Source organism: Jaculus jaculus, chromosome 5 (genome assembly GCF_020740685.1).
Source record: "Jaculus jaculus isolate mJacJac1 chromosome 5, mJacJac1.mat.Y.cur, whole genome shotgun sequence".
Lineage (NCBI taxonomy): Eukaryota > Metazoa > Chordata > Mammalia > Rodentia > Dipodidae > Jaculus > Jaculus jaculus.
Window position 1 is genome coordinate 154,711,613 of NC_059106.1, and position 23,946 is coordinate 154,735,558.

Below are 23,946 nucleotides of genomic sequence, written 5' to 3' on the forward strand. Positions count from 1 at the left end.
CCCGGGCACTGGTGCTAGGTTCTAGCCGTTGAGGATACGGTGTCCAGGGCACAGATTTCCCATGGCAGCTGCATGTTGGAGCCCATGACCATCCTCATGCTCTGATTGTGTCTGTATCACCTCTGGGAGAACAAGGAGGCCCTGGTGTGGAAGGTACACCTCCTGTGTGACGACATACCATTGTTGCCTACCTTGCACTTCCGTGAGCTCTGTGAGCTAAAGATGATTATAGTGAGATCACCCATCAAAGCTATATCCCTCTCAGTTAAAAGAGGTAGAAATGTTGAGAAGATAAATGAAATATTTTAGGTAAATGCTAATACGTATAAATACTGTGAGGATAACAAATTTCAGTAAATTATATTAAATTATAAAGTTACTCAATTAGATGAAGTAAGATACATTATCATGAAAGTTGAATATGGGTATTAAGTTTAACTTAAATAGAAAGTGAAGTCAAACACTCCTTGTTTGGTTTTAATAAAGTGCAGACATTGGGATCTTATTGCAGGTATATGCTTGAAGGTGTTGAATTTGTGGCATGGACAAGCTATTTTGTGCAAATTTTTCTTTATCAAAACCCACCACTGCATGAGATGAATAAACACCAACAAAAATTTCATATGAAGAAAAGCCAATGGGAGTTCGACAGTATAAATAAGTATGGAGAATGCTGAATCACGAAATCAGATATACAAGGGTGAAGTTACCTATGCTCATTAGCATCCAAGTCAACATATGAATAAAAAAGTTGTGTGTGTGTGTGTGTGTGTGTGTGTGTGTGTGTGCAGCATATGTATACATAGCTGCATGGCTCCCATGCACACATGTGCAACAGCCAGACTTCAATATTGTGTGTACTCCTCCATTACACTTTGGCATTATTTCCTTGAAACAAAGTATTTCCCTAACCTGTTGCTTGCTGTGTGACCCTTAGCAATCCTCCTGTCTCCATCTCTCTCAGCAGTGAGTTAACAGGCATACACAGGGATAGATGGCTTTCTTAACCTGGTTTTAGCAATTCGAGATCCTCCCGTTTTCACAGCAAGGCTTCTCTCCTACTGAGTCAAAGCCCTGTCCCAATGGATAGCTTTGATGAGAGAAGAAAGCAAAGAAGAAATGAGCTGGTTTTGACTTGTTACACACATAATAAGAAAAAGAAAATGTATGCAGTTCCCCAACCTTTCTGTAATTTGTATGACTTGGAGAGTTCTTCAGAGCTTATTTATAAAATGTCCCCAAATGGTTTTGTCTGTTGTTCTTTAAGAGTATATTTGGTCAATGAGTTTTGGCATATTCATGATGAATGTGTTATTAGTATATAATATCATGAAACAAATGATATTATTGTCCCCCTAACACTGATAATATTAGCTTCAGCCATTTAACGTTCAGTAGGTATTTTATGGATTCAATCTATTCCAAAATTATGAAGGCATTTTTAGAGACTATGTTAATAATTTTTATCAATTATTTATATTGCTCTAGAATCCATTTAATTTAATAGAATGATACCATATTTAATGATTGATCCTTACACATTTTTACTTTGCCTTATACAAGATAGGAAATTATGCATTCAGCTCTAGCCATTTAATTGTTTATTATTTGTTAATGTTTTATTTTTATTTATTATATGACAGAGAAAGAGGGGAAGAGAGAGAGAGAATGGGTGCTCCAGGACTTCCAGCCACTACAGACAAACTCCAGATGCATGTGCCTTCTTGCGCATCTAGCTAACATGAGTCTTGGGCAATCGAACATGGGTCCTTTGGCTTTGCAGGCAAATGCCTTAACAGCAAAGCCATCCCTCCAGCCCTAGTTGTTTATTTTTGACTTTGTATTAGTGTGAACTTGGTTTCTTATTTAACTCATGACATCATAATCCTCAAGATACATATTCACATGCACCAACTACCTATGGTTTTCCTAGCAAGTTCTTCTTTCCACTCTTGGTGATATGTTTTTCTAAGCCTTTGATCCCATGTTATTTTTTTACCATTTTCAAAACTCATTATATACTTTCTGTGCATCAAGCTTGTTAGCTTTGATATCAGGAAAATATTGAGTCATGACAAAGAATAAATTAAAACTTCAATAAGATTAATGAAATAACACTTTTAAATGTAATGTGCTCACACAATTGTGATGTACACTTTATAACATGGATTAGAAGAGAAATTATGGCTTTTTCTTCATTGTCATTGCCATCTGTTGGTCTTGTATTTATAGATATATAATATCATTTATGGACTGACAGGATGAAAACAGAGAAAAAATATTTGGAAACCTAATTGTGACCAATGAAAGGGGAGGGAAATAAGAAGGACGAGGTTTGTGGAGAATAAGAGAGCTATGCTGAAAGCACATTATATAGGTCCAGGGAAATGGCCTTTTAAGTTCGTATATTTTCTAAGCCATTATATATTCTGAAATATGTGCATTTACATATACTTATTTTTGTTTTTTAAGTTTTAAATTCATGACAGAGGATGAGGTAAAGAGAGATAATTGGTGCACTAAGGCCTTAGCCGCTGTAAAGGAACTCCAAATATGTGTGCCTCCTTGTGTGCATGAACCACCTGTGTGCATATGACATCTTATGCATCTGTCTTACATGAGCTCTGGGGAGTTGAACTTATGTCCTAAAGCTTCACAGGCAAGTGCCTTACCTACTGAGGCATCTACTACCACAGCACTATTTTTGTATTCTGGATTATAATCCTCTAGAATGAGTTACTAAATATGTTATTGTTTACTGCAGAGATAGTAGCCTCAGTCTGTGTGTGTGTGTGTGTGTGTGTGTGTGTGTGTGTGTGTATTACTTTCTCCTACCTCTCTCCCTCCATTTTTCTCTCACACACAGGCACGCAGACATACACACACACAGAATGTCTCAAAAAACACATGAAAACAATGGAGAGAATTGAATACATATAAACATACTTAGTGTAAAAGATTTAGCTTTATTGAAAAAAATTTTGCTTTTTCCCATGTGACAAAGTTTTTTGTGTTATGATAAATAAATACACAGAAGTAACAAAATCACAGAGGATTGCTATTCTAATTGATTGTAAGGTCCACCAATCAGTTCAGTTAAATATGATCCATGATGAAAAATTATTACAGCTGGTTAAATCTAGGCAGATGACAATAACACCATTATACAATATACACCCTGGTATTTATTTTTAATTTTTTATTTATTTATTTGAGAGTGGCAGACAGAGAGAGAAAGACAGATAGAGGGAGAGAGAGAGAATGGGCGCGCCAGGGCTTCCAGCCTCTGCAAACGAACTCCAGACGCGTGCGCCCCCTTGTGCATCTGGCTAACGTGGGACCTGGGGAACCGAGCCTTGAACCGGGGTCCTTAGGCTTCACAGGCAAGCGCTTAACCGCTCAAGCCATCTCTCCAGCCCAACCCTGGTATTTTTTTAAAAAATACCCCAAATGAGCAATAATTCTAATTACTCAGTAGTAGCCAGAAGACCAGTATCTTCCATAGCAGCATGGACGGTAGCAGCTGTATCCATATCCACCGAATCCAGAGCCATAGCCACAGCCACAGCCGTAGCCCAGGCCTCCAAAGCCGTAGCCCAGGCCTCCATAGTAGTTGCCGTAGTAGCACATGGTGTCAGGAATGGAAGGTGGACTTGATGGGGATGAGTAGGTTCTGGAGTCTGAGTCTCCTAAGCGGTTTCACATCCTTTTATACTCCTGAGTGGTATGCGAGGCACGTCACAGACTCCTCTGCACTCATTAGCAAAAAATAACAATATACCCTCAAAAATTTGCTAATCATCTGTTTAAGACAGATGCCATCATGAAATTCTTAGAGATTATTCTATAGCATTTGTTTACTAGAGATTCCAAACATAATCTTAAAATTGATGAGAGTACCCATGTGATCACAAATAACATATATGTCTGTCCTTTGGAGAACACATGTGTGTGTATAATAATTAAATATTTATATATATAAATATATATGTATATATATGTGCATGTATATTAAATATTTAAATATACAAATCTGTGTGCCTCCTTGTGTGCATGAACCACCTGTGTGCATATGACATCTTATGCATCTGACTTACATGGGCTCTGGGGAGTTGAACTTATGTCCTTAAGCTTCACAGGCAAGTGCCTTACCTACTGAGCCATCTACTACCACAGCACTATTTTTGTATTCTGGATTATAATCCTCTAGAATGAGTTACTAAATATGTTATTGTTTACTGCAGAGATAGTAGCCTCAGTCTGTATGTGGGGGGGTGTTAAATATTTATATATATAAATATAAGTATATATATATATATATATATGTAAATTCTTTCATATAATTTCATATATCTCCTTAGTTCCTGAAATAAGAGAGATATCTGAATTGCTTAAGAAAGGTTTTAGATGTAATGGAGGTAATGGAGTAAAATATCTGGATTCATTCTATATAAGTCTATATATGTTTGATTCAGTCCTTGTCTTAATATATAGAAATAATAGTCTATACCCCTAGTTTATACTTCATACTTGTGGTGACAAAATGCCGACCTCTTTTACCTCCTGACTTTGTTCACATCATTTATATGTACAATTATACTCCTTTGTGTTTGTGAAAGCCTTGTAAAAGACATTCCCTTTGAGAATCCTTCTGTGTTTGTGTGTGTGTGTGTGTTGAGGTATGGTCTCAACTAGCCCAGAGTGACCTGGAATTCAGGATGTAGTCTCAGGCTGGCCTTGAACTCATAGAAATCCTCTTACCTCTGCCTCCTGAGTGCTGAATTAAAGGTGTGATTCGCCACACCCTACCTTTCTAAGAAAAATTACTTTTATTTACTTACTGATTTGAGAGACAGAGAGAAAAAAGGAAGAGAAAGAGGGAGAAAGATGAATGGCATGCTAGGGTCTCCAGCCACTGCAAATAAACTCAAGATACATGCACTCCCCTAGTGCACCTGGCTTAAGTGGGTCCTGGGGAATTGAAACTGGGTACTTTGGCTTTGCAGGTAAGTGTCTTTACCACAAAGCCATCTCTGAAGCCCTGAGAATCCTTTTTGATATTCAATACTTTGGAAAGAAATGCTGAAATCCTGCCTTTTTTTTCTGTTTCCCGAGGAAGCTTCATTCATACATTTCTCACCTTTTATCTTATTATGGCTTCCAATTTTCCAGGGCCTACCAACATCATTTTTCTCATCATCTTGGTGAAAATCTTCCTGACTTTGTAGCCTCTTATCTCCAGTGACCTTCTGAGTGCCTCTAAATGCACTTTTCTCTTACTGATTTAAATTACTTCATGCCAATTTGCAAATATTTCTTTGTCATATCTCAAAATTCTTTCCTTATTTTTTCTCCTAGTATGATATTGGTGTTTATTTAGATTATTATATTTATTAAGTCTAAATTATTTTGACTAAATTCTGAAAAGAATTATACATTAATCAGTAAGAAGAATAAACCTAAAATCAGGGCCATATATGACAGTTTCATAAATTTTCAGGGATATCTATCATCTTATCAATCAGAAAAGAGTATACATTCTGAAAGAGGGAAAGTTAAGTGACAAATTCATCCAAGTCTCAATATGACTTTAGATCTTCAAGTGTATGAACATTCTCCGGGCACTCTGGGTTTAGCACTAGGTGTCTATTTGCCTGTACAGAACTAGAATGGAGAAGGCTTCTCTCCATTTTCATGCAACACTTGGCTCCCAATAAGGGACATGGCAGAACCAATGATGAATTATGAAGAAGAATTTGCATGGTTATGGTTATGGGTAATAAGGCACTGAACTGATGCTGGGAGTGGTCATCTGCAGGAAATTCCAGATATAGCTGTACTTCCACATGGTTTGCCTTCTTGGGGTGATAGCGGTTGCATATGACCCAAGCCCAAGGTTGAGCCATAAAGAAGGAGAATGTCTGTGAGTGCATTCTCTGGGGGACTGTATTCTTCAAAGTAGTGTGAGGTGACTCACTTGTTTGACTAGCAGGGTCTGCTTTATGAGTGTGAGTATTGTGAACATGGCTGAAGGCCTAAGGCAAACAGTAAGGTCTCTGTGTGTGGCATATAAGGGATAAGACGGTCAGCCACCCCCTGAGAAGGTGACCTAAGTAATGAGATATGCCTCTGAGGCCAAGATGGCCTCAGAAGGAACTAGGTTGTGTAAAGGAGGAACTGAAAATGGAAAGGAGGTTGCTGAGCTCCTCTCTGATTTGGCAGGTAAAATGAATAAAAGAGAGAATGAGATAAAGATGATATGCTGCCACCTCTTACAACTATGTGACTATAAATTAGGAAACAAAGTACAAGTTAGATCCGTGTCAAAGAGCCCTTCATGAAATCCAAAATCTTAGAATACATAGGATCTCTTCTACAGAGACTCAAGTGGTCAAACTCATGAGACTAAGTGATTGCTGCTATGGAATATGACCCAATATGTAGTTTTAGATGGGCGTCCATCTCACCCACTTCAAAGCCTACGCAGCAGAACAGAAGTTTGGACCGAAAGAACGAAAGAGCCAGAAGAAGGAGTGGAGTGTTATGTAGCAGAAATGTGAAGGGTCACAAGACTCCCTGGGGTATAGAAGCAGTAACAACTTCTAGAGGTAGGGGAAGGGACTCACCAACCAGCTGCACTGGCTGTATATTGTTGCCTTGAGCTCCAAAGATGTAGCTTCAGAAACCCCTCACCCCATTGTGTAAGTAACCCCAGTGAATTCATTAATTCACCAGAATTGGATTTTGGTGCAGTTGTGCTATGATCTGTTGTTCGTGTGCTCTGTGGGATAAGTAGACATTCCTGAATGCCTCCCCAGAGATAAAGTTTTATCTAACATCACTTACTGAGGAAAATTTTATTAAAGGCCCTGTTCCAGATGCTGTTAAATGAAATCATGACAGAGCACATGGGCAATATAACCCATCTCAACATTCTGGAGGTTATGAGGGGAGGAGATGTCTGGTACTATCTAGTGATTTGGATTCTTTCCTTGTGATCAAGGGTTGTACACCCAAGGACAGACCAAGTTAGGGAATAGCACAAAGCAAAGGTAAGTTATTTTTATTATGAACACCAGTTTCTGAAGTGATGGAAGGGGCAAGATGTGGGGGATTCCATGATGTGGGAATCCACATATGTAGTCTTGGGGATGGGATTGTTTATGGAATTATTGCCCCATTTGTTTCATAGTTCCTCAGAAGAATGATCATCACCTTCTCTGTACAGTCTCCATTTAGACAAGTCAGTTTAGCAATGCCTAAGTGATTCACAATTTACACTACATGAGAGAGTTTAGAGTAACAAGGGGATCTTACCTTTTGCTGTGAAAGTTTATAATTGTGCCTGGGAAAATATGGAAAAGCCTTCTACATTCCTGTGCAAGATGAACTACTGATATGGACTCATTATCATGTGTGGGCTTGCTGAGATTAAGATTAGTGAGCATTGGATTGAGAAAATAGGTCAAGGGATAAACTGTTTACATGCAAGTGTAAGTCCTGAAAATGTATCTCCAGGACTTCTGTAAAGCTGGATATCAGGTGTCTGTAATCCATGCATGCAAACAGTATTAGGGGAAATGGTGGAAGGAGAATTTTACTGACATATGCCAAGTAGCTTGGTTAGTGATGTGGTGAAGAAGAGGCCCTAATCGTAGCAAAGGTGGAAAGCCAGGACCAACACCCAAGTTTGTCCTCTGACCTCAACACATGTGCATGCCCTCGTTCCCAGACATTGTATTCCCATAATCCAAATCCTCAGGAGTCCAAGGTATGCAGATTGTCAAAGCTAGGCTGGCTTATATAATGCTTACACAAAAACTTTGTAGCCATCTTAGGGTACTTATTGAGAATGTGTAAAAGAAGAAAGAGAAATGAAGAAAGGAAAAAGGAATGGAGGGGGGAAGTAAAGAAGGAAGGAACAAAGAAAGGAAAGGAAGAAGGGTACAGGGGAAGGACTATAAGAACCAAAATGTGCTTTATGTTTAATTAGTCATGATGTCTATTAGTAATTTAATAAATAAATAAAATAATAAATGGATATTGTGATAAGTCATTTTAACAGAGTTTTTCTGAAAGTCATCTATGCTTCCCTGATTGAGAACACACTATACAATAATGTTTTCATGTCTAAAAAGTTTAAAAATTGCTATCTATCCAAGCCATGACCATTTGTTAATGGCAACAGATGTTCTGTCAGAAGATAGCTACCATTAGGCAAACTCATACTCACTAAGAAAAATTTCGAAGTGAGTAATTCTTATCCTTAGAAATACATGATTATCAGACCACCTATTTAAATAAAGAGAATTCTTATCTGTCATTGTAAAGCAGAGGACATGATATAGGGGTAAAATTATATTCTATCCATTGACACATACTTAAATGTGGAAAACTAGGACAGAGAAAAAAAAGTGCAGTGCAGTGGAAAGAAAATGTAGATGTGTAATAGTGCTAAGGCATTTGTCACTTACCTTGGAAAAATTGCATTTTCTGAAAAATACATTTGCATTAGAGTAATTCAGAGCACAGGAGCTTTTGGAACGACAATGAAATTTCTTTACCAGACACAAATTAGAAAAATTCAACCTGCTTTGTCATACCACTTACTAAAATAACTGCAGAGACAGTAGTTAGTCTCAATCTATGTATGTATGTGTACAGGTAGGCATGTGAATTTTCCCACCTGTCTCTCTCACTTGGCCACTCTTATACACACAGACACAAACATATCAAAGAACACACAAAAACAATGGCGAGAAATGAATACATCTGAGCCGTACTTAGTGTGAAAGTGTTAGCTTTATTGGAAAACAAAATTGTGAATTTTACCACTTGTAAATTTATTTATCTTTCAGTTTATATATATATATATATATATATATATATATATATATATATATATATATATATATATATATATATATATATATATATATATATATAACAAAATTGCAGAGGATGGTCATTCTAATTGATTATAAATTCCGTGAATCAATTCAGTCAGGTGTAATCCATGATGGTGAATGATTAAATCTGCTTAAATTTGGGAAGGCAACAATAATACAATTATCCAATTTATACCCTGGTGCTTTTTAAGGAAATATCCCCAATGAGCAGTAATTCTAATTTCTCAGTAGTAGCCAGAAGACCAGTATCTTCCATAGCAGCATGGACGGTAGCAGCTGTATCCATATCTACCGAATCCAGAGCCATAGCCACAGCCACAGCCATAGCCCAGGCCACCATAGCCGTAGCCCAGGCCTCCAAAGCCGTAGCCCAGGCCTCCATAGTAGTTGCCGTAGTAGCACATGGTGTCGGGAATGGAAGGTGGAGTTGAGAGGGAGGAGTAGCTTCTGTAGTCTGAGTCTCCTAAGAAGTTGCAGAAACTTTTATACCCCTGAGTGGTATGTGAGACACGCCTCAGTCCCTTCTTTGCACTCATTAGCATTAACATAAAAAGAAACACATCCTCAAAAATGTGTTAGTCATCTGTCCATGATCAGCTGTTCGAGACAAGATTATCCTTCATGTCAGTTGCCTAAAACTGACATCATGAGACTCACAGAGATTATTTCATAGCCTTTGTTTACTAGAAATTCCAAAGGTAATCTTAAAATTCTTAAAATTGAGAGAGTCCCCCTGTGATCACCAATAGTATGTGTGTATTTTCTCAGGATGGAGTTTAAATATATATGTATATCTTCTTTCATATAACTTCCTGTATCTCCCTAGTTCCTGAATCAAGTGAGTTGTGAGTTGTCTGGACTGGGTAAGACAGAGTTTAAATGTAATGGAGTAAAATATCTGGATTAATTGTACATAAGTCTAAATATTTTTGATGCACTCCTTGGCTCAATCTATAGAAATAAGATTCTATATCCCTACCTAGTTTACACATGATCAAATGCTGACCTTTTTCACCAGCCTCACTTTGTTTGTATCACATATACATGTAATTATATTCCTTTATGTTTGTGAAAGCTTTCTAAAAGCAATTTCCTTTGGGGCAAACAATGATGAGTGTACATAATAAGTATAAATCATGAGAGTCTTATTTATTTTTTGAGGGAGTGTCTCACTCTAGCCTAGGCTGACCTGGAATTCACTATGTTGTCTCAAGATAGCCTTAGACTCACAGTGATCCTCTTAACTCTGCCTCCTTAAGTGCTGGGATTAAACACATGTGTCTGGCCTTTAAAAAAATTTATTTGCATTTAGTTATTTATTGGAGAGAGAGAGATAAACAAACAGATAGACAGAGAGAAGGACAAATGGGTGTGATGAGGTCTCCAGCTGCTTCAAATGAACTCCAGAGGCATGCATCCTTTTGTGTATCTGGCTTAAGTGAGACTTATGGAATCAAAACTGGGTCCTTTGGCTTTACAGATAAGTGCCTTAACTGCTAAGCATTCTCTCCTCTCTGAGGATCCTTTATGATGTTCAGTATCTTAGAAAGAAATCTTCAAATTCTATTCCTTGTCTGTTTTATGAGAAAGCTTCAAACATACTTTTCTCACTTTTTTTTCTTATTATGGCATCCAATTTTCCAGCACCTACCAAATATCATTTTTCTCATTATTGTGGTAAGAAATTTTCCTGACTTTGCAACTTTTGGTATCTCCAGGCACCTCCTGAGTACCTCTAAATGCATTTTCTCTTCACTCCAATTTGCTAATATTTCTTCATATCTTCAATTCCATTCCTTATTTTTTTCCTCTTAATGCACAAGTGGTGTTTATGTAGAAAACTGCATTTATTGAGTCTAAAACTTGATGTGATTAAATTCTGAAAGGTATTCTCCATAAATCAATCAGGGCCATATAGAAAATGACACTGTGTTTCATAAATTGTCAGGGATTTGTGTCATCTTGCCAATCAGAAAAGAGCATACCTTCTGAAACAGGGAAATTTAAGTGACAAACCCATCCACAGCAAGTCATGACTTTATATTTCCAAGTGTATGAACCTTCTCCAGGTACTCTGGGTTTAGTACTAGGTGTCTCTTTGCCTATACAAAGCTGAGGGGCATTGTTCTTTGGTATGATATTTGTGTCCTATCTGGTATAAATATATGTCCTTACATCTCCCCATGTTCATGCAACATTTGGCTCCCAAACAGGGACATGGCAGAACCAATGATGGATTTGGGAGGTGAAATTTCTCTCTCTCTCTCTCTCTCTCTCTCTCTCTCTCTCTCTCTCTATATATATATATATATATATATATATATGTAATATATAATATATACATATATTATACATATATATTATATATAATATATATAATATGGTATATAATATATATTATATATATATATATATATATATATATATATATATATATATATATTAGAAGTATGTACATATATAGTTCTAATTATTGTAAGGCATATAACTGAGGCTGGGAGTGGAAATCCAGACATAGCTTTCCTTCCCCATCATTTGCCTTCTTGGGGTGATGGTTGCAAAACACAAGACCAAGGCTGAGACATCAAGAAGGAGAGTGTCTTGGGTGGCTGTCCTCCTCAAATTAGCATGGGATGGCTCACTTGATTGGGTACTGGGGTCCACCTTGTGAGTGTGTGGATAGTGAAAATGGCTGAAGGGCTAAAGCAAATATTAACGTCCCTGAGTGTGGCATATAAGAGACAAGAGTATCAGCAAACTACTGGTAAAGTGGCTTGGCCATTGTTATAGGTAATAAGATGTGCATCTGAGGCCAAGATGGCTGCTCAGAGGAACTGGGTTGTGTAAAGGAGGAAATGAAAAGGGGAAGGAAGATGGTTTCCTGCCGGACTTGGCAGGAAAAGTGAATAAAAGAGAGGATGAGATAAAGATGGTATGCTGACACTTCTAACAGCTAGAAGACTATTGGGAAACAAAATACAAATTAGTGGCAACAAGCCCTTCATGAGATCCAAAAATTTAGAACCTATGGGATGTGTACTACAGCAAGTCAAATTGTCAAACTCATGAGACTAAGTGACTACGGCTGGGGCATAGTGATCCTGTGTGTAGCTACAGATGAGCATCACCCACTTGAAAGCCTAGGGAACACAGGAGGAGACTGAAAGAAGGAAATACCCAGAAAGGGCGTTGTGTTGTGTAGCAATTCCTTCTTTATTTTCACATCAAGTTAAAACTTCCCCTCCCAGAGGGAGTCTCACAGGTAGAGAAGGCCTGAAAGGTGAAACATGAAAGGTCACAAGACTCCCTAGGGTATAGAAGCAGTAGTAACTGCTAGGGGTTGGGAAAGGGACTCTCCAACGAGCTGAGCTGCCTGCAAGTTGTTGCCTTGAGCACCAGAAATGTAGCTTCAGAAACCCCTCACCCCATTGTGTCAGTAACCCCAATGAATTCATTAATGCACCAGAACTGAATTTTGGTGCAATTGTGCTTTGGTCTGTCATTTGTGCCTGATCTGAGGATAAATAGACATGTCTGCTTGTCTCCCCATAAATAAAGTTTCATCCAATATCACTTACAAAGCAAAAATTCCATTAAACGTCCTCATTCTAGATACTGTTATAAGAAATCATGACAGAGCAGATGTGCTATATTGCCAGCCTAAGCTTTCTGGAGGTTATGGTGGGGGGAATGTTTGGTACTTTCTAGTGATTTGGATTTGTTCCTTATGAGCAAAGACTGGACAGGCAAACTTAGTTGGAAAAAGGAAAGGTAACGGATTTTATTATAAGCAATAGCCTCTGAAGGGATGGAAAAGGCAGGGTGTGGGAGACTATCCTGATCTGGGAATCCATATATGCAGTCTTGGGGGTGGAATTATTTATAGAATCATTGCCCTATTCAATTCATAGTCCCTCAGAAAAATGGTCACCACCTTCTATATACAGTCATCATTTAGACAAGTCAGGTTAGTAATGCCTAAGTGATTCACAATTTACACTACATGAAGCGAATTTAGAGTAATAAGGGATTCTTACCTTTTGTTGTGAAAGATTATAATTGGGCCTGGGAAAATATGGAAAATCATTTTACATTTATGTACAAGATGAACTCCTGTTGTACATTCATTACCATGTATTGGTTTGCTGAGATTAAGATTAGTGAACATTGGATTGAGGAAATAGGTCAGGGCATAAAATGTTTATAAGCAAGTGTGAAAAGGTGCTTAAATGCAAGCATAAGGCATAAAAATGTATCCTCAGGAACCCAGTAAAAAGCTGGATGTAGCAGATGTCTGTAATCCATGATGTTTACAGTTATAGGGGTCATGGTGGAAGGAGAATTTTACTGATGCTTTCAGGTTAAGTACCCTGATCAATGATGTGGTAAACATGAGAAGAACCTAATTCCAGTAGGGGTGAAGGTGAGGAAAAATGCCCAAGGTTGTCCTCTGACCTCAGCACATGCACACGCCCTCATTCCCAGATAGTGTATGTTGCAGTCCGGTTCGCATTGCTGGTAGAAATCACCCAACCAAGAGTAGCTTCTGGGAAAAAGAGATTTATTTTGGCTCACAGGCTCGAGGGGAAGCTCCACGATGGCAGGGAAAAACGATGGCATGAGCAGAGGGTGGACATCACCCCCTGGCCAACGTAAGGTGGAACACAGCAACAGGAGGGTGTGCCAAACACTGGCATGGGGAACCTGGCTATAAAGCCCTTAAGCCCGCCCCCAACAATACACTCCCTCCAGGAGGCATTAATTCCCAAATATCCATCAGCTGGGAACCTAGCAGTCAGAACACCTAAGTTTATGGGGGACACCTGAATCAAACCACCACATTCCGCCCCTGGCCCCCATAAACTGATAATCATACATGATGTAAAATGCAATGCATTTAGTCTGACTTTAAAAGTCCCCATAGTTTTTTATCAATCCCAAAGATGTTCATACATCCCCATAGTTCAAGACCTTTAACTGAGCCATAATACCAAAATATAACCTCAAAAAACCCATAATGACACAGAATAAATATTCACACTGCAAAAGATAGCATTGGGCAAAGCAAAGAAACATTCAACCAATACAAATTTAAAACAACCAGGGAAAACATCAAACTCTGTAGCTTCTAGTCCAGCAACTCTAACCAGTGACAAATCTTCAAGTCCGATAATTCTAACCAGCAACAAGTCTCTGGCATTCCAATTCCACCCCTCCAGCTAGGCTACTCACAGTCCTGGGAAACTTCATCGGGGCCGGCAGCTCCTCGGCAGCCATCTCATGGTCCCGGCATCTCCACTGGGTCTCCACTGCAAGCCACGGTTCATCCTCATGGCCCCATGGGGTCTCTATGCAGGCAACCAGCAAACCCGCTTCACACTGCCCATGGCCATTTCCAAAACACAAGACCATGTTGCAAACTCAATGACCCTCTTTCCAGCATTTCTTATACTCCACGATACCAGGTAGGGTGCCAATTTGTTAATCCAGGGGGGAATAAAGCAGACTTTTAAGAACAGGACACTCCTTGAGCACTCAGACACCTTCAAAAGAGTTGACATTCTTCTTGTTGCCCCAGCGCAGGTCAGCTAGCCCAGTCTCAAAGGTTGTAACTGAGAGATCAGTTGCAGCTGAACGGGCAAGAGTTCACCCAAAGATTTTTCTTTCTGTGCCATATCCCTCTGCACACACCAGTTCATTTCTTCGCAAAGCAACCCTGCACAACTTCTCAGGACACGGGCACAAGAGCAAGCTTCTCACACAAACTGCTAGCCCAGTCCAGGCACAGCTCTTTCTCACCCTCATAAGCCAAACCTCACAGTCCATAGTTCTTACTGCATTCAGGTCTTGCAGCTCAGACCAGAATAGTCCAACAAGCTGTACTTACAGCACTGCAAGGTATCTCTTAGGCCATGGTTTTAACTCCTTCCACATTCCTCTTGAAAATCAGCTACAAAAGGCTGAAGCCACATAGTCAGGTGTCTAGCAGCAACCCCACTCCCGGTACCACTTTACTGTTGCAGTCCGGTTCGCATTGCTGGTAGAAATCACCCAACCAAGAGTAGCTTCTGGGAAAAAGAGATTTATTTTGGCTCACAGGCTCGAGGGGAAGCTCCACGATGGCAGGGAAAAACGATGGCATGAGCAGAGGGTGGACATCACCCCCTGGCCAACGTAAGGTGGAACACAGCAACAGGAGGGTGTGCCAAACACTGGCATGGGGAACCTGGCTATAAAGCCCTTAAGCCCGCCCCCAACAATACACTCCCTCCAGGAGGCATTAATTCCCAAATATCCATCAGCTGGGAACCTAGCAGTCAGAACACCTAAGTTTATGGGGGACACCTGAATCAAACCACCACAGTGTATCCTTGTAATAGCAACACTAGGGAGGTACAAATTAGAAGACTGAGGCAGGCAGACTGTTGAGGCCAGGCTATCTTACATAATGCTTATATAATAAGTTTGTAGCCAGCTGAAGGTACTTAATGAGAGCATGAAGAAGAAAAAAAGGAAAGAAAGGAAGAAAGTAAAAGGAATGGAGGAAAGAAGGAAGGAAGGAATGAAGGAAGGAAGGGAGGGAAAGAAGAATGGAGGAAGGAAGGAACAGAAGAACCATAATGTTCTTTATGTTTCATTATGATACCCTATTAAGATTTAATAAATAATTAATAAATTAATATTATTGGCATAAAAAGTCATTTTAAGGCAGTTTTGCAGAAAGTCAAGTATGCTTCCGCAATTGAGATCACATTATACAACAATGAATTCATGTCAGAAAACATTTACAAATTGTGATCTATCCAAGCCATGACCACTTGTAAATGGTTCTGTCAGAAGACAGTGAGCATTAGACAAACTGAAAGACTCACTAGGAAAAATTTCACAATGAGTAATTCTTTTTGTTTTTTTAATTTTTTTTTACTTATTTATTTGAGAGCGACAGACACAGAGAGAAAGACAAATAGAGGGAGAGAGAGAGAGTGGGCGCGCCAGGGCTTCCAGCCTCTGGAAACGAACTCCAGATGCGTGCGCCCCCTTGTGCATCTGGCTAACGTGGGACCTGGGGAACCGAGCCTCGAACCGGGGTCCTTAGGCTTCACAGGCAAGCGCTTAACCGCTAAGCCATCTCTCCAGCCCGAGTAATTCTTATCTATAGAAATAAGACAACTATCAATCAGTCCACCCATTTGCCTAAAGAGAATTCTTATCTCTGATTGAGAATCAAACAGAAGACTTGATATAGGGGTTAAAACTATATTCTATCCAATGACACATGCTTAAATGTAGAAAACTAAGACACAGCAAAAATGTGCACTAAAATGAGGTTGTAGATGTGTAATAGTGCTATGGTGTTTGTCATTGGCCTTGAAAAAAATTGCATTTTCTGCAAAAGACATTTGCATTAGAGTAACTCAAAACATGACAGCTTTTGGAAGAGCACATGAAAATGCATTTACCAGACACAAATTGGAAAAATTCAAACATACATCATCTGTTTTGCCACATCACTTACTAAAATAACTACAGAGTCAGTAGTCTTAGTGTATGTATGCGTGTATGTATATATGTATGTAAGTATGTGTGTGTGTGTGTGTGTGTGTGTGTGTGTGTGTGTTCCCCTCTCCCACCTCTCTCTCTCACTCACTCGGTCTCACACACACATCAAAGACTACACAAATACAATGGAGAGAAATGCATACCCATATACAGTATTTAGTGTGAAAGAACTATTTATTGAAAAGCAAGATTCTGAAATTTTCCACATCCAAAATTATTTGTTTTTTTTTTATTTTAAACAAATACATAAAAATAAATCAATGATTATCCTCTTTGTTGTGATTTCTACCAGTCAATTCTGTCAGGTGTGATCCATGATGATAAATGGTTAAAGCAGGTTAAATTTGGGAAGATGCCAATGACACCATTATCCTATTGGTGATTGTTAAGGAGATTTTCCCAATGAGCAGTAATAGTTATTTCTCAGTAGTAGCCAGAAGACCAGTATCTTCCATAGCAGCATGGACGGTAGCAGCTGTATCCATATCCACCGAATCCAGAGCCATAGCCACAGCCACAGCCGTAGCCCAGGCCTCCATAGCCGTAGCCCAGGCCTCCAAAGCCGTAGCCCAGGCCTCCATAGTAGTTGCCGTAGTAGCACATGGTGTCGGGAATGGAAGGTGGACTTGAGGAGGATGAGTAGGTTCTGTAGTCTGAGACTCCTAAGCAGTTTCACATCCTTTTATACCCCAGAATGGTATGTGAGACAAACCACATAGCCCTTTTATACACTCACTAGCATTAAAAGAAAAAAATAAATACCCCCTCAAAAATACTTAATTACCTGTCCAAGGTGTAATTGTCACTGCCTGTCAGATGCCTAAAAACTGAGATCATGAGTCTCCCAGAGAGACATATTTTGGTGTTTTGTAGCCTTTGCTTACTTGAGATTCTAAATGTAAATCTCATGAATCTCCATGTGATCACCAGAAGCATGTGTGAACTGCCCCAGGGGATATTTTGTTTTTCTTTCATATGCCATCCTTTCCCTCCTTACTTTCCAAAACCCAGGAATGGCTTTAAATGGTTAGGACAGATTGCAGATGTAATTAAGAGGGATATATATCTGGATTGTTTGAAAATGTCTATTTATTTTTGATTCTGTCCTTGACTCTGTCTATAAGAATAAAAATCTTAAATCCCAGTTTATATTAATTTATATTCCTGCAGTGGTAAACTCTCACCCTCTTTGACCATCCTCATATTGGTTGTATTACATAACTATATAATCACATTTCTTGTTATTTATGTACTCTTTCCAGTACCAGGTTCCCTTAGGTCAAGCCATGGTGAAGGCACACAGCAAGATTGCAAACAGCAGTCTGACAATTCTTCTTCATGGCCAATTCTTTCTGAAAGAAATGCTGCCATCTTTTTTGTCTATTTCATGAAGAAGCTTCATTCATTCTTTTCTCATTTCCCCTGAGTTTCTATGGCATCCAACTTCCTACTGCCCATCAAATCCCTATTTTTCTCATGATCTTCATGAACATTTTCCTGCCTGTTCATCTTCAAGGATCTCGGGAACAACACAAAATCATTTTTTTTCTGTACTGCCTATTCCTAATGACCCATATTTCACCAGAAGAAATTACAAAAAAAATTATCCACATGTCTCAAAAACCATAATTTTCTCTCTTAATTATTAATGCATGTTTAGTTATATTCCATTTTTTATATTTGGTGAGTCTTTAAAATTTCACCTTATTCCACTTTTCTACCCTTGCTCTGCATATAAAAATGAGAGCAGACCATGTAGTGAGGATCAGTTATGATATGACAGTTTCTGAAGTATTTCGGCGTAAGTACCATCTTAATTATCAGAAATAGGCACAGATTCTGAAACCAGGAAATGCAACTGACAAGTTTATGCAAGGCTGCACATAATTTAAGAAGATCCACAAATATATGAGCATACCCCAGGTTCTTAGTACTAACTGTGGCTTATTCTATGGAGAAATAAAGTATAGGGGGTTTCATAAGCAGATTCATGTTTATGTTTTCACGTGTTTATCCATACAAAATATGTTTTTAATAATAATTATAAATAAATACAAAAGGACAAAATTGAAAAAGCAAGAAAATTATTATTAAAAAAAAAAACACACCTCATCGTTGGTAGGGACTACAGTTGTTAAAGATCAAAAGAAAATACCTGTTGTAAAAAGAAAGCCAGTCGAAAGAATTGCTAATGCTCATTGTTTACGATCTATGGAACTTTAAACCTTTAACTGAAGACGCGTGTTGATATAATAGCTGTCAGTGTGTGATTACACAATTAAACCACCATGAGGCTTTTAAAGGAATGCTCTTCCACACCTTAAGCTTCTCTTAACATACTTATTTCTTAAGTCATAAAATTAGGCAATGGTATGAGCACACGAGTGGGTCCCACCCACACTGAGCTCCTATAAAAAGGCCCTCTTCAGGCAGAAGAGCACACACTCAGGTCACCTGCTCTCCTTCTCTACCCAAAGACAACCTCAGAAACCAACACCATGTGTGGCAGCTACTACGGAAACTACTATGGCAGCCGCGGCTATGGCTGCTGTGGCTACGGAGGCCTGGGCTGTGGCTACGGAGGCCTGGGCTGTGGCTACAGCTCCGGCTATGGCTGTGGCCTCCGCAGACTGGGCTGTGGCTATGGTGGTGGCTATGGTTTTGGCTCTCGCTCTCTCTGTGGCTGCGGCTATGGATATGGCTCTGGCTATGGCTCTGGATTTGGCTACTACTATTGAGGAGCTCAGGGGAGACCCTCTCCAACTGTGACCCGAGGACTCACCAATTTTGATCCTCACTTGCCAGGAGCCTTACACTTGAAAGAAGTTTAATCCTGCAGCAGAAGTCTAAAATGGTCTGGCACGGACCCTTGCAGAGCCTGCCAGTGCCCTGGGTTGGAGATCCAGAAGCAGAATGCAGGAAAATTCACCTTCCATCTGTTTTGTCTGTGCTTATAAGAATTCTGGTATGGTTCCAGGACAACTGGCTTGGTGACATTCATGTTGGATTTTACTTCTCTCTTGCCCTTAATAAACATCTTTAATTCACACACAAACCCGTGCTTTTATTTCAATCATTTGATGTTGATAGCTTCTTATTGACGTTTTTGGCTTTAGGTCAACTTCTTTACAAGGTGCAATATTAAGTGTCTTAGGAAAATAGAATCTTTGTTGTAAATCTATGCATATGGCTCTGGCTATAACTGTGTGTTTGGCTGCTGCTATTGAGACACCATGGAAGATGCATGCTCTTCAACTCTGACCTCAGGACTTGCCAAGTACCAACATAGTTTCTTATAATGGTACTGAGGATACACTTTGCATATGAAGTAACTCTCCACTACATGTTTTATTTTTTAAAAATAAGTTCAAGCAGGGCGTGGTGGTGCACGCCTTTAATCCCAGCACTTGGGAGGCAGAGGTAGGAGGATTGCCATGAGTTTGAGGCCACCCTGAGACTCCGTAGTGAATTCCAGGTCAGCCTGGGCTACAGTGAGACCTTACCTCAAAAAAACAAAAAAAATATTAAGTTCATTCTTGCATGTCATAGGAAAATAATTATGTCCATAATTTTATATACATGATGCCTTAATATAAATTAATATTTATGGTGACATCTTTCTTTATAATCTTTGTTTTATCTCAGAAAATAGTTTGAAGTCTTTCACTTTATTAAGTAACAGCAGATATTAAAACTATTAATCCTGCATGCTAAATCACGTTCTAGGCTTAGAGTGAGTTTCGAGATCACTGGATGAAATCATGAAGGTGTTTTGGTTGGGTGTTAGTATGTGAGATGCATCTAAGGAAGATTTTTTTTTCCATGCCCAGACACTTGTTGCCAATGTTCTGTTCCGTGGGGTTTTCCAAATGAGGGGCCCAACACAGACTGAAAGCCTTTGCATGCAATACACTAAGTCTACTATCACCTCCAAGTTGTTGCCAATGGCCTCCTGCACCTGTGATCTCCTGACGTGGCTGCATTGTTCCTCAAAGCCGTCAAAAGAAGTACATGGCCTCTACAGAGATGAACAGTACAGGTTTATATGACAAAATTACAGGTATAATTATATATTCTACATCATCTTTGATTTTCTATTTGCTAAAGCAAGTTGCCTTCCAGAGGAGGGGATCAGGCAGGGATAGTTGGTATCACTGGAAGTAATAACAGAGGCATCATTGCAGCCTGCTCCCATCAATAAATGGCTATACATAGACAAGGGTTGGAATGATACTTGCTTTCCTCATTCATAATACTGTCTAAAATTTAAAGAATATTGGGATTATTATGCCTAGGAATATTTGGTAGCATTCTCTAGATAAAGCATTTGGATATGGGGTTTATTTGTCAAATATCATTTTAACAGTTTGCTGTGCTTTTCCTAGAATATTGGCCCTTTGTGATCTTTAAATATAATGGTGTCAATTTTGTTCTGTACTTCATCTAGGTTGTTGGATTTATATACGCTAGCATCAGCAAAGTGCTCATATATAATTTAAATAACACATTGTCTATTGGTAAAATGCTTAATGCTTTGAACTAATAGCATGTTAAGTCATTTAAGGTCTATTTTTAGGACTGAGTCCATCCAAATTTACACTTTCTCTCACTTTTTCTTCCTCAAGAAGCTTCTTCTTCTGAATGTTTTTTTTCCCTCCAGGCCAGGTATATATTAAGTCAATTTCCTTTAAGCCACTCTGATCTCTGAGCTCATAGTCTTTGGAACAAACAGTTGACTTTAAGGTAGAAATAAATTATGGAAAGAAATCTTGTGGAAGAAAATGAAGCTGGCAGAATTTGCTTGCAGTCTTTGAATAATAATGTGCTTTGTAATTTTCTTGTGGAGCAGTATTATTCTATTTAATTATTCTTTATAAATTTGAAATATTATGTGCATATATAGTTTCACATATGGCACAAGCAATGGTAGTATTAGTCTGTAATGTTTGAACACATTGACTATCATTATATGGAAATGGTAAGTCTTATTCTTTTAAAAATTTACATTTTAAAATCTTAAAGATTGATTATTATGTGTCATGACATAAAGAAATAGGCATAACTCTTCTTGTATTAGTTTCTCTTTAATATATAACTTCAACTCATTGGTGTGACTAAAATTAAAAATGAGAATTATTCTCAAAATCATTTTGCCTTTAAAGTTGCCATTAAAGTCAGGGGAGACTGAAGACTCTGGCCAATAGGAAGAGACTAAGAAAACATGGCAAAAATTCCCCTTGGGATCCTTGGTGATATTTTACCTGGAACAGAAGAAACACACACACACACACACACACACACACACACACACACTACAGTGGAACAAGTTGTTAGATCTGGGAAGCTTCTGTAACTAGTTAAAAATATTGATATAAGGGGGGTTTTGGTAGTTTCTTCATTATGAAAGATTTGAAAACTATGCAGCTCCAGAGAAATTAAGACTTGGACACAAAGTTTAACAAGATGAATGTCTTGGAGATCTCTGTAGGAATCATTTTAATAGAATAGAAAATATAAAAAGCAAAAAGGAGTAAAAGATGTAGAGGCTAAAATGCCACCATGGAAATACATATGAAATTCTGTGTTAAAACAGAAAACGCAACTGTGAGGTGTGCTGGAGAGGTCTAAAAGGCTCAAGAAAAACAACTGTGTTCTGTTGATGATGACTAAATACACTTAAGAATCTGTGACAAGCGCTGGTCTGCGGCGGCGGTGGCGACGGAGGCGAGGGAGCTGCCTCCCGCTGTTATCCCGGCCACCGCGAGCCCCGCCCACGCGGCGCCCTCCCTCCCTGGGTGGCACGAGGCTGGGCGTCGGAGGGTGGGTGTCAAAGTGGCGTTTCCCGTCGCACCCTCTGTCCTTATCTTGGACGGGTGACATCCCTGCGTTCTCTTAAGTCTTTTAAAGCCGGCTCCTGCCTGCTTTCCACGGGCGCCTGCACCCCTCACCCTTCTGCACGGCTTTGCTCTCGCAGATTGACCTCACGCCCTCCTGGTACCTACTGACAATGTTTCTTTGAATTCACCACATCCATGTCTCTCATACTGAATATTTTAAGAAAGATGCTGGCTTACTTTGTTTTCCCCATAGACCAGCTTAATTCTATAAGAAGACCCTGGCCGGGCGTGGTGGCGCACGCCTTTAATCCCAGCACTCAGGAGGCAGAGGTAGGAGGATCGCTGAGAGTTCGAGGCCACCCTGAGACTACAGCGTTAATTCCAGGTTTTGCTCACGTGGAAAAATAAAGATTATGGCTCGACTCGGAGTATCATTCGTGCTATTGGGAAAATGCTTCCTTTAGAACCTTGCCGTAGACCTAATTTTGAGTTGATCGCACACTTGAGCTCTGTGGAGTGTGATCATTGTGAGTCTACAGTTCCATCTTTTGCTGATGTTTTGAGTGTGGCAGGTGGTGAAGAAGCCAGTCCCCTCAGATGTCGAAATAACATACGGAGAAATTGGGGAGAGGAAAAAATTGATCTTTTCCACCCATCACATGTTTGGGATCCATTGTCACCTGCTGAAAGACAGCACAAACCAATGAAAAATGATGTGCCTGTAAGTGAAGCTGCAGTTAAAAAAATAGCTGCCCTTGAAGATGAGCTCGCTTCGCTTCGGTCTCAGATTGCTGCCATCGTGAAAATGCAGGGACTGCGGAGCAGCCCAGCATCTGGCTTCATTGACATGAATGAGCAACCTAGTGGTGTGGGACGATTTCTGTCGTCGGGGACTGGTAAGCTGATTGTGGAACCAGATCACTTTCCAAGTTCGAAGCTTTCTTCTCCTCCTCTGCCACCACCACCACCACCGCCGCTTCCTCTTCAGTTCTCTTCTGTCCAGCCTCAGTGTTTTCCTCCCACACTACGAAGGTCTACTAATAGTGGTGGCTTAGATAATCCAGCAACTGAAATGAAAGAGCAACACTCGGATGCTAGAAAGAACATTTGTGGTCATCATTCAAAAAGCCAGAGAAATAATGCTGTTCCGAACATGTTGGATGTTCTAAAGGACATGAATAAGGTTAAGCTTCGTGCTGTTGAAAGATCACCTGGTGGTAGACCCATTCACAGAAGACTGGGACCCAGTGTCTTTAATATCGCAGGCGCTTAAGCAGAAGTTTGCTTCTCAAGAAGATGAGTCCTTTGACAAAGAAAGCCAGTCTTGGGAGTCTTCCCCTTTTTCTAGTCCAGAGACCTCAAGGAAAGACAGTGATCTAAAGGAAGAACTCATCAAAAGCATTTGACCAAGGAAGGGTTCAGCAACACAAGTTGTGTCTAGACTTGGAAGGAAAGATCCAGACGCCCTGTTACATCTTTCACTGCTCTTCAGGGAAGCAGGTCTGCCAGTGCTCAGCTACGGACAGCCCTGAAGAATATTGTCTCTGGCTTTGGGAGATCCGGTGGTTACTGCTGCTGAAGAAAACAGGCTCCACGCCTGTTTTTCTTCGTTTGTTGGTGCTCCTGAAGACAGTGTGTAC

General features: G+C 39.6%; 3 protein-coding genes and 1 pseudogene across 3 annotated transcripts; 1 reads left to right on the plus strand and 3 right to left on the minus strand.

The window, feature by feature from the left end:
• Window positions 1-3,471: 3,471 nt before the first annotated feature.
• Window positions 3,472-3,630, minus strand: LOC101618082 (keratin-associated protein 20-2-like). Its single transcript, XM_004654418.2, has one exon. It carries the CDS (start codon window positions 3,628-3,630, stop codon window positions 3,472-3,474), a length of 159 nt encoding a protein of 52 aa, XP_004654475.1.
• Window positions 3,631-9,133: 5,503 nt separating this feature from the next.
• On the minus strand, window positions 9,134-9,313 carry LOC101593481 (keratin-associated protein 20-2-like). Its single transcript, XM_004654419.1, has one exon. The coding sequence runs from the start codon at window positions 9,311-9,313 to the stop codon at window positions 9,134-9,136; it is 180 nt and encodes a 59-aa protein (XP_004654476.1).
• A 7,579-nt stretch (window positions 9,314-16,892) lies between these two features.
• Window positions 16,893-17,072, minus strand: LOC101593773 (keratin-associated protein 20-2-like). The gene has a single exon (XM_004654420.1). It carries the CDS (start codon window positions 17,070-17,072, stop codon window positions 16,893-16,895), a length of 180 nt encoding a protein of 59 aa, XP_004654477.1.
• Window positions 17,073-22,702: 5,630 nt separating this feature from the next.
• Window positions 22,703-23,712, plus strand: LOC123460715 (annotated as a pseudogene).
• The last annotated feature ends 234 nt before the right edge of the window (window positions 23,713-23,946 follow it).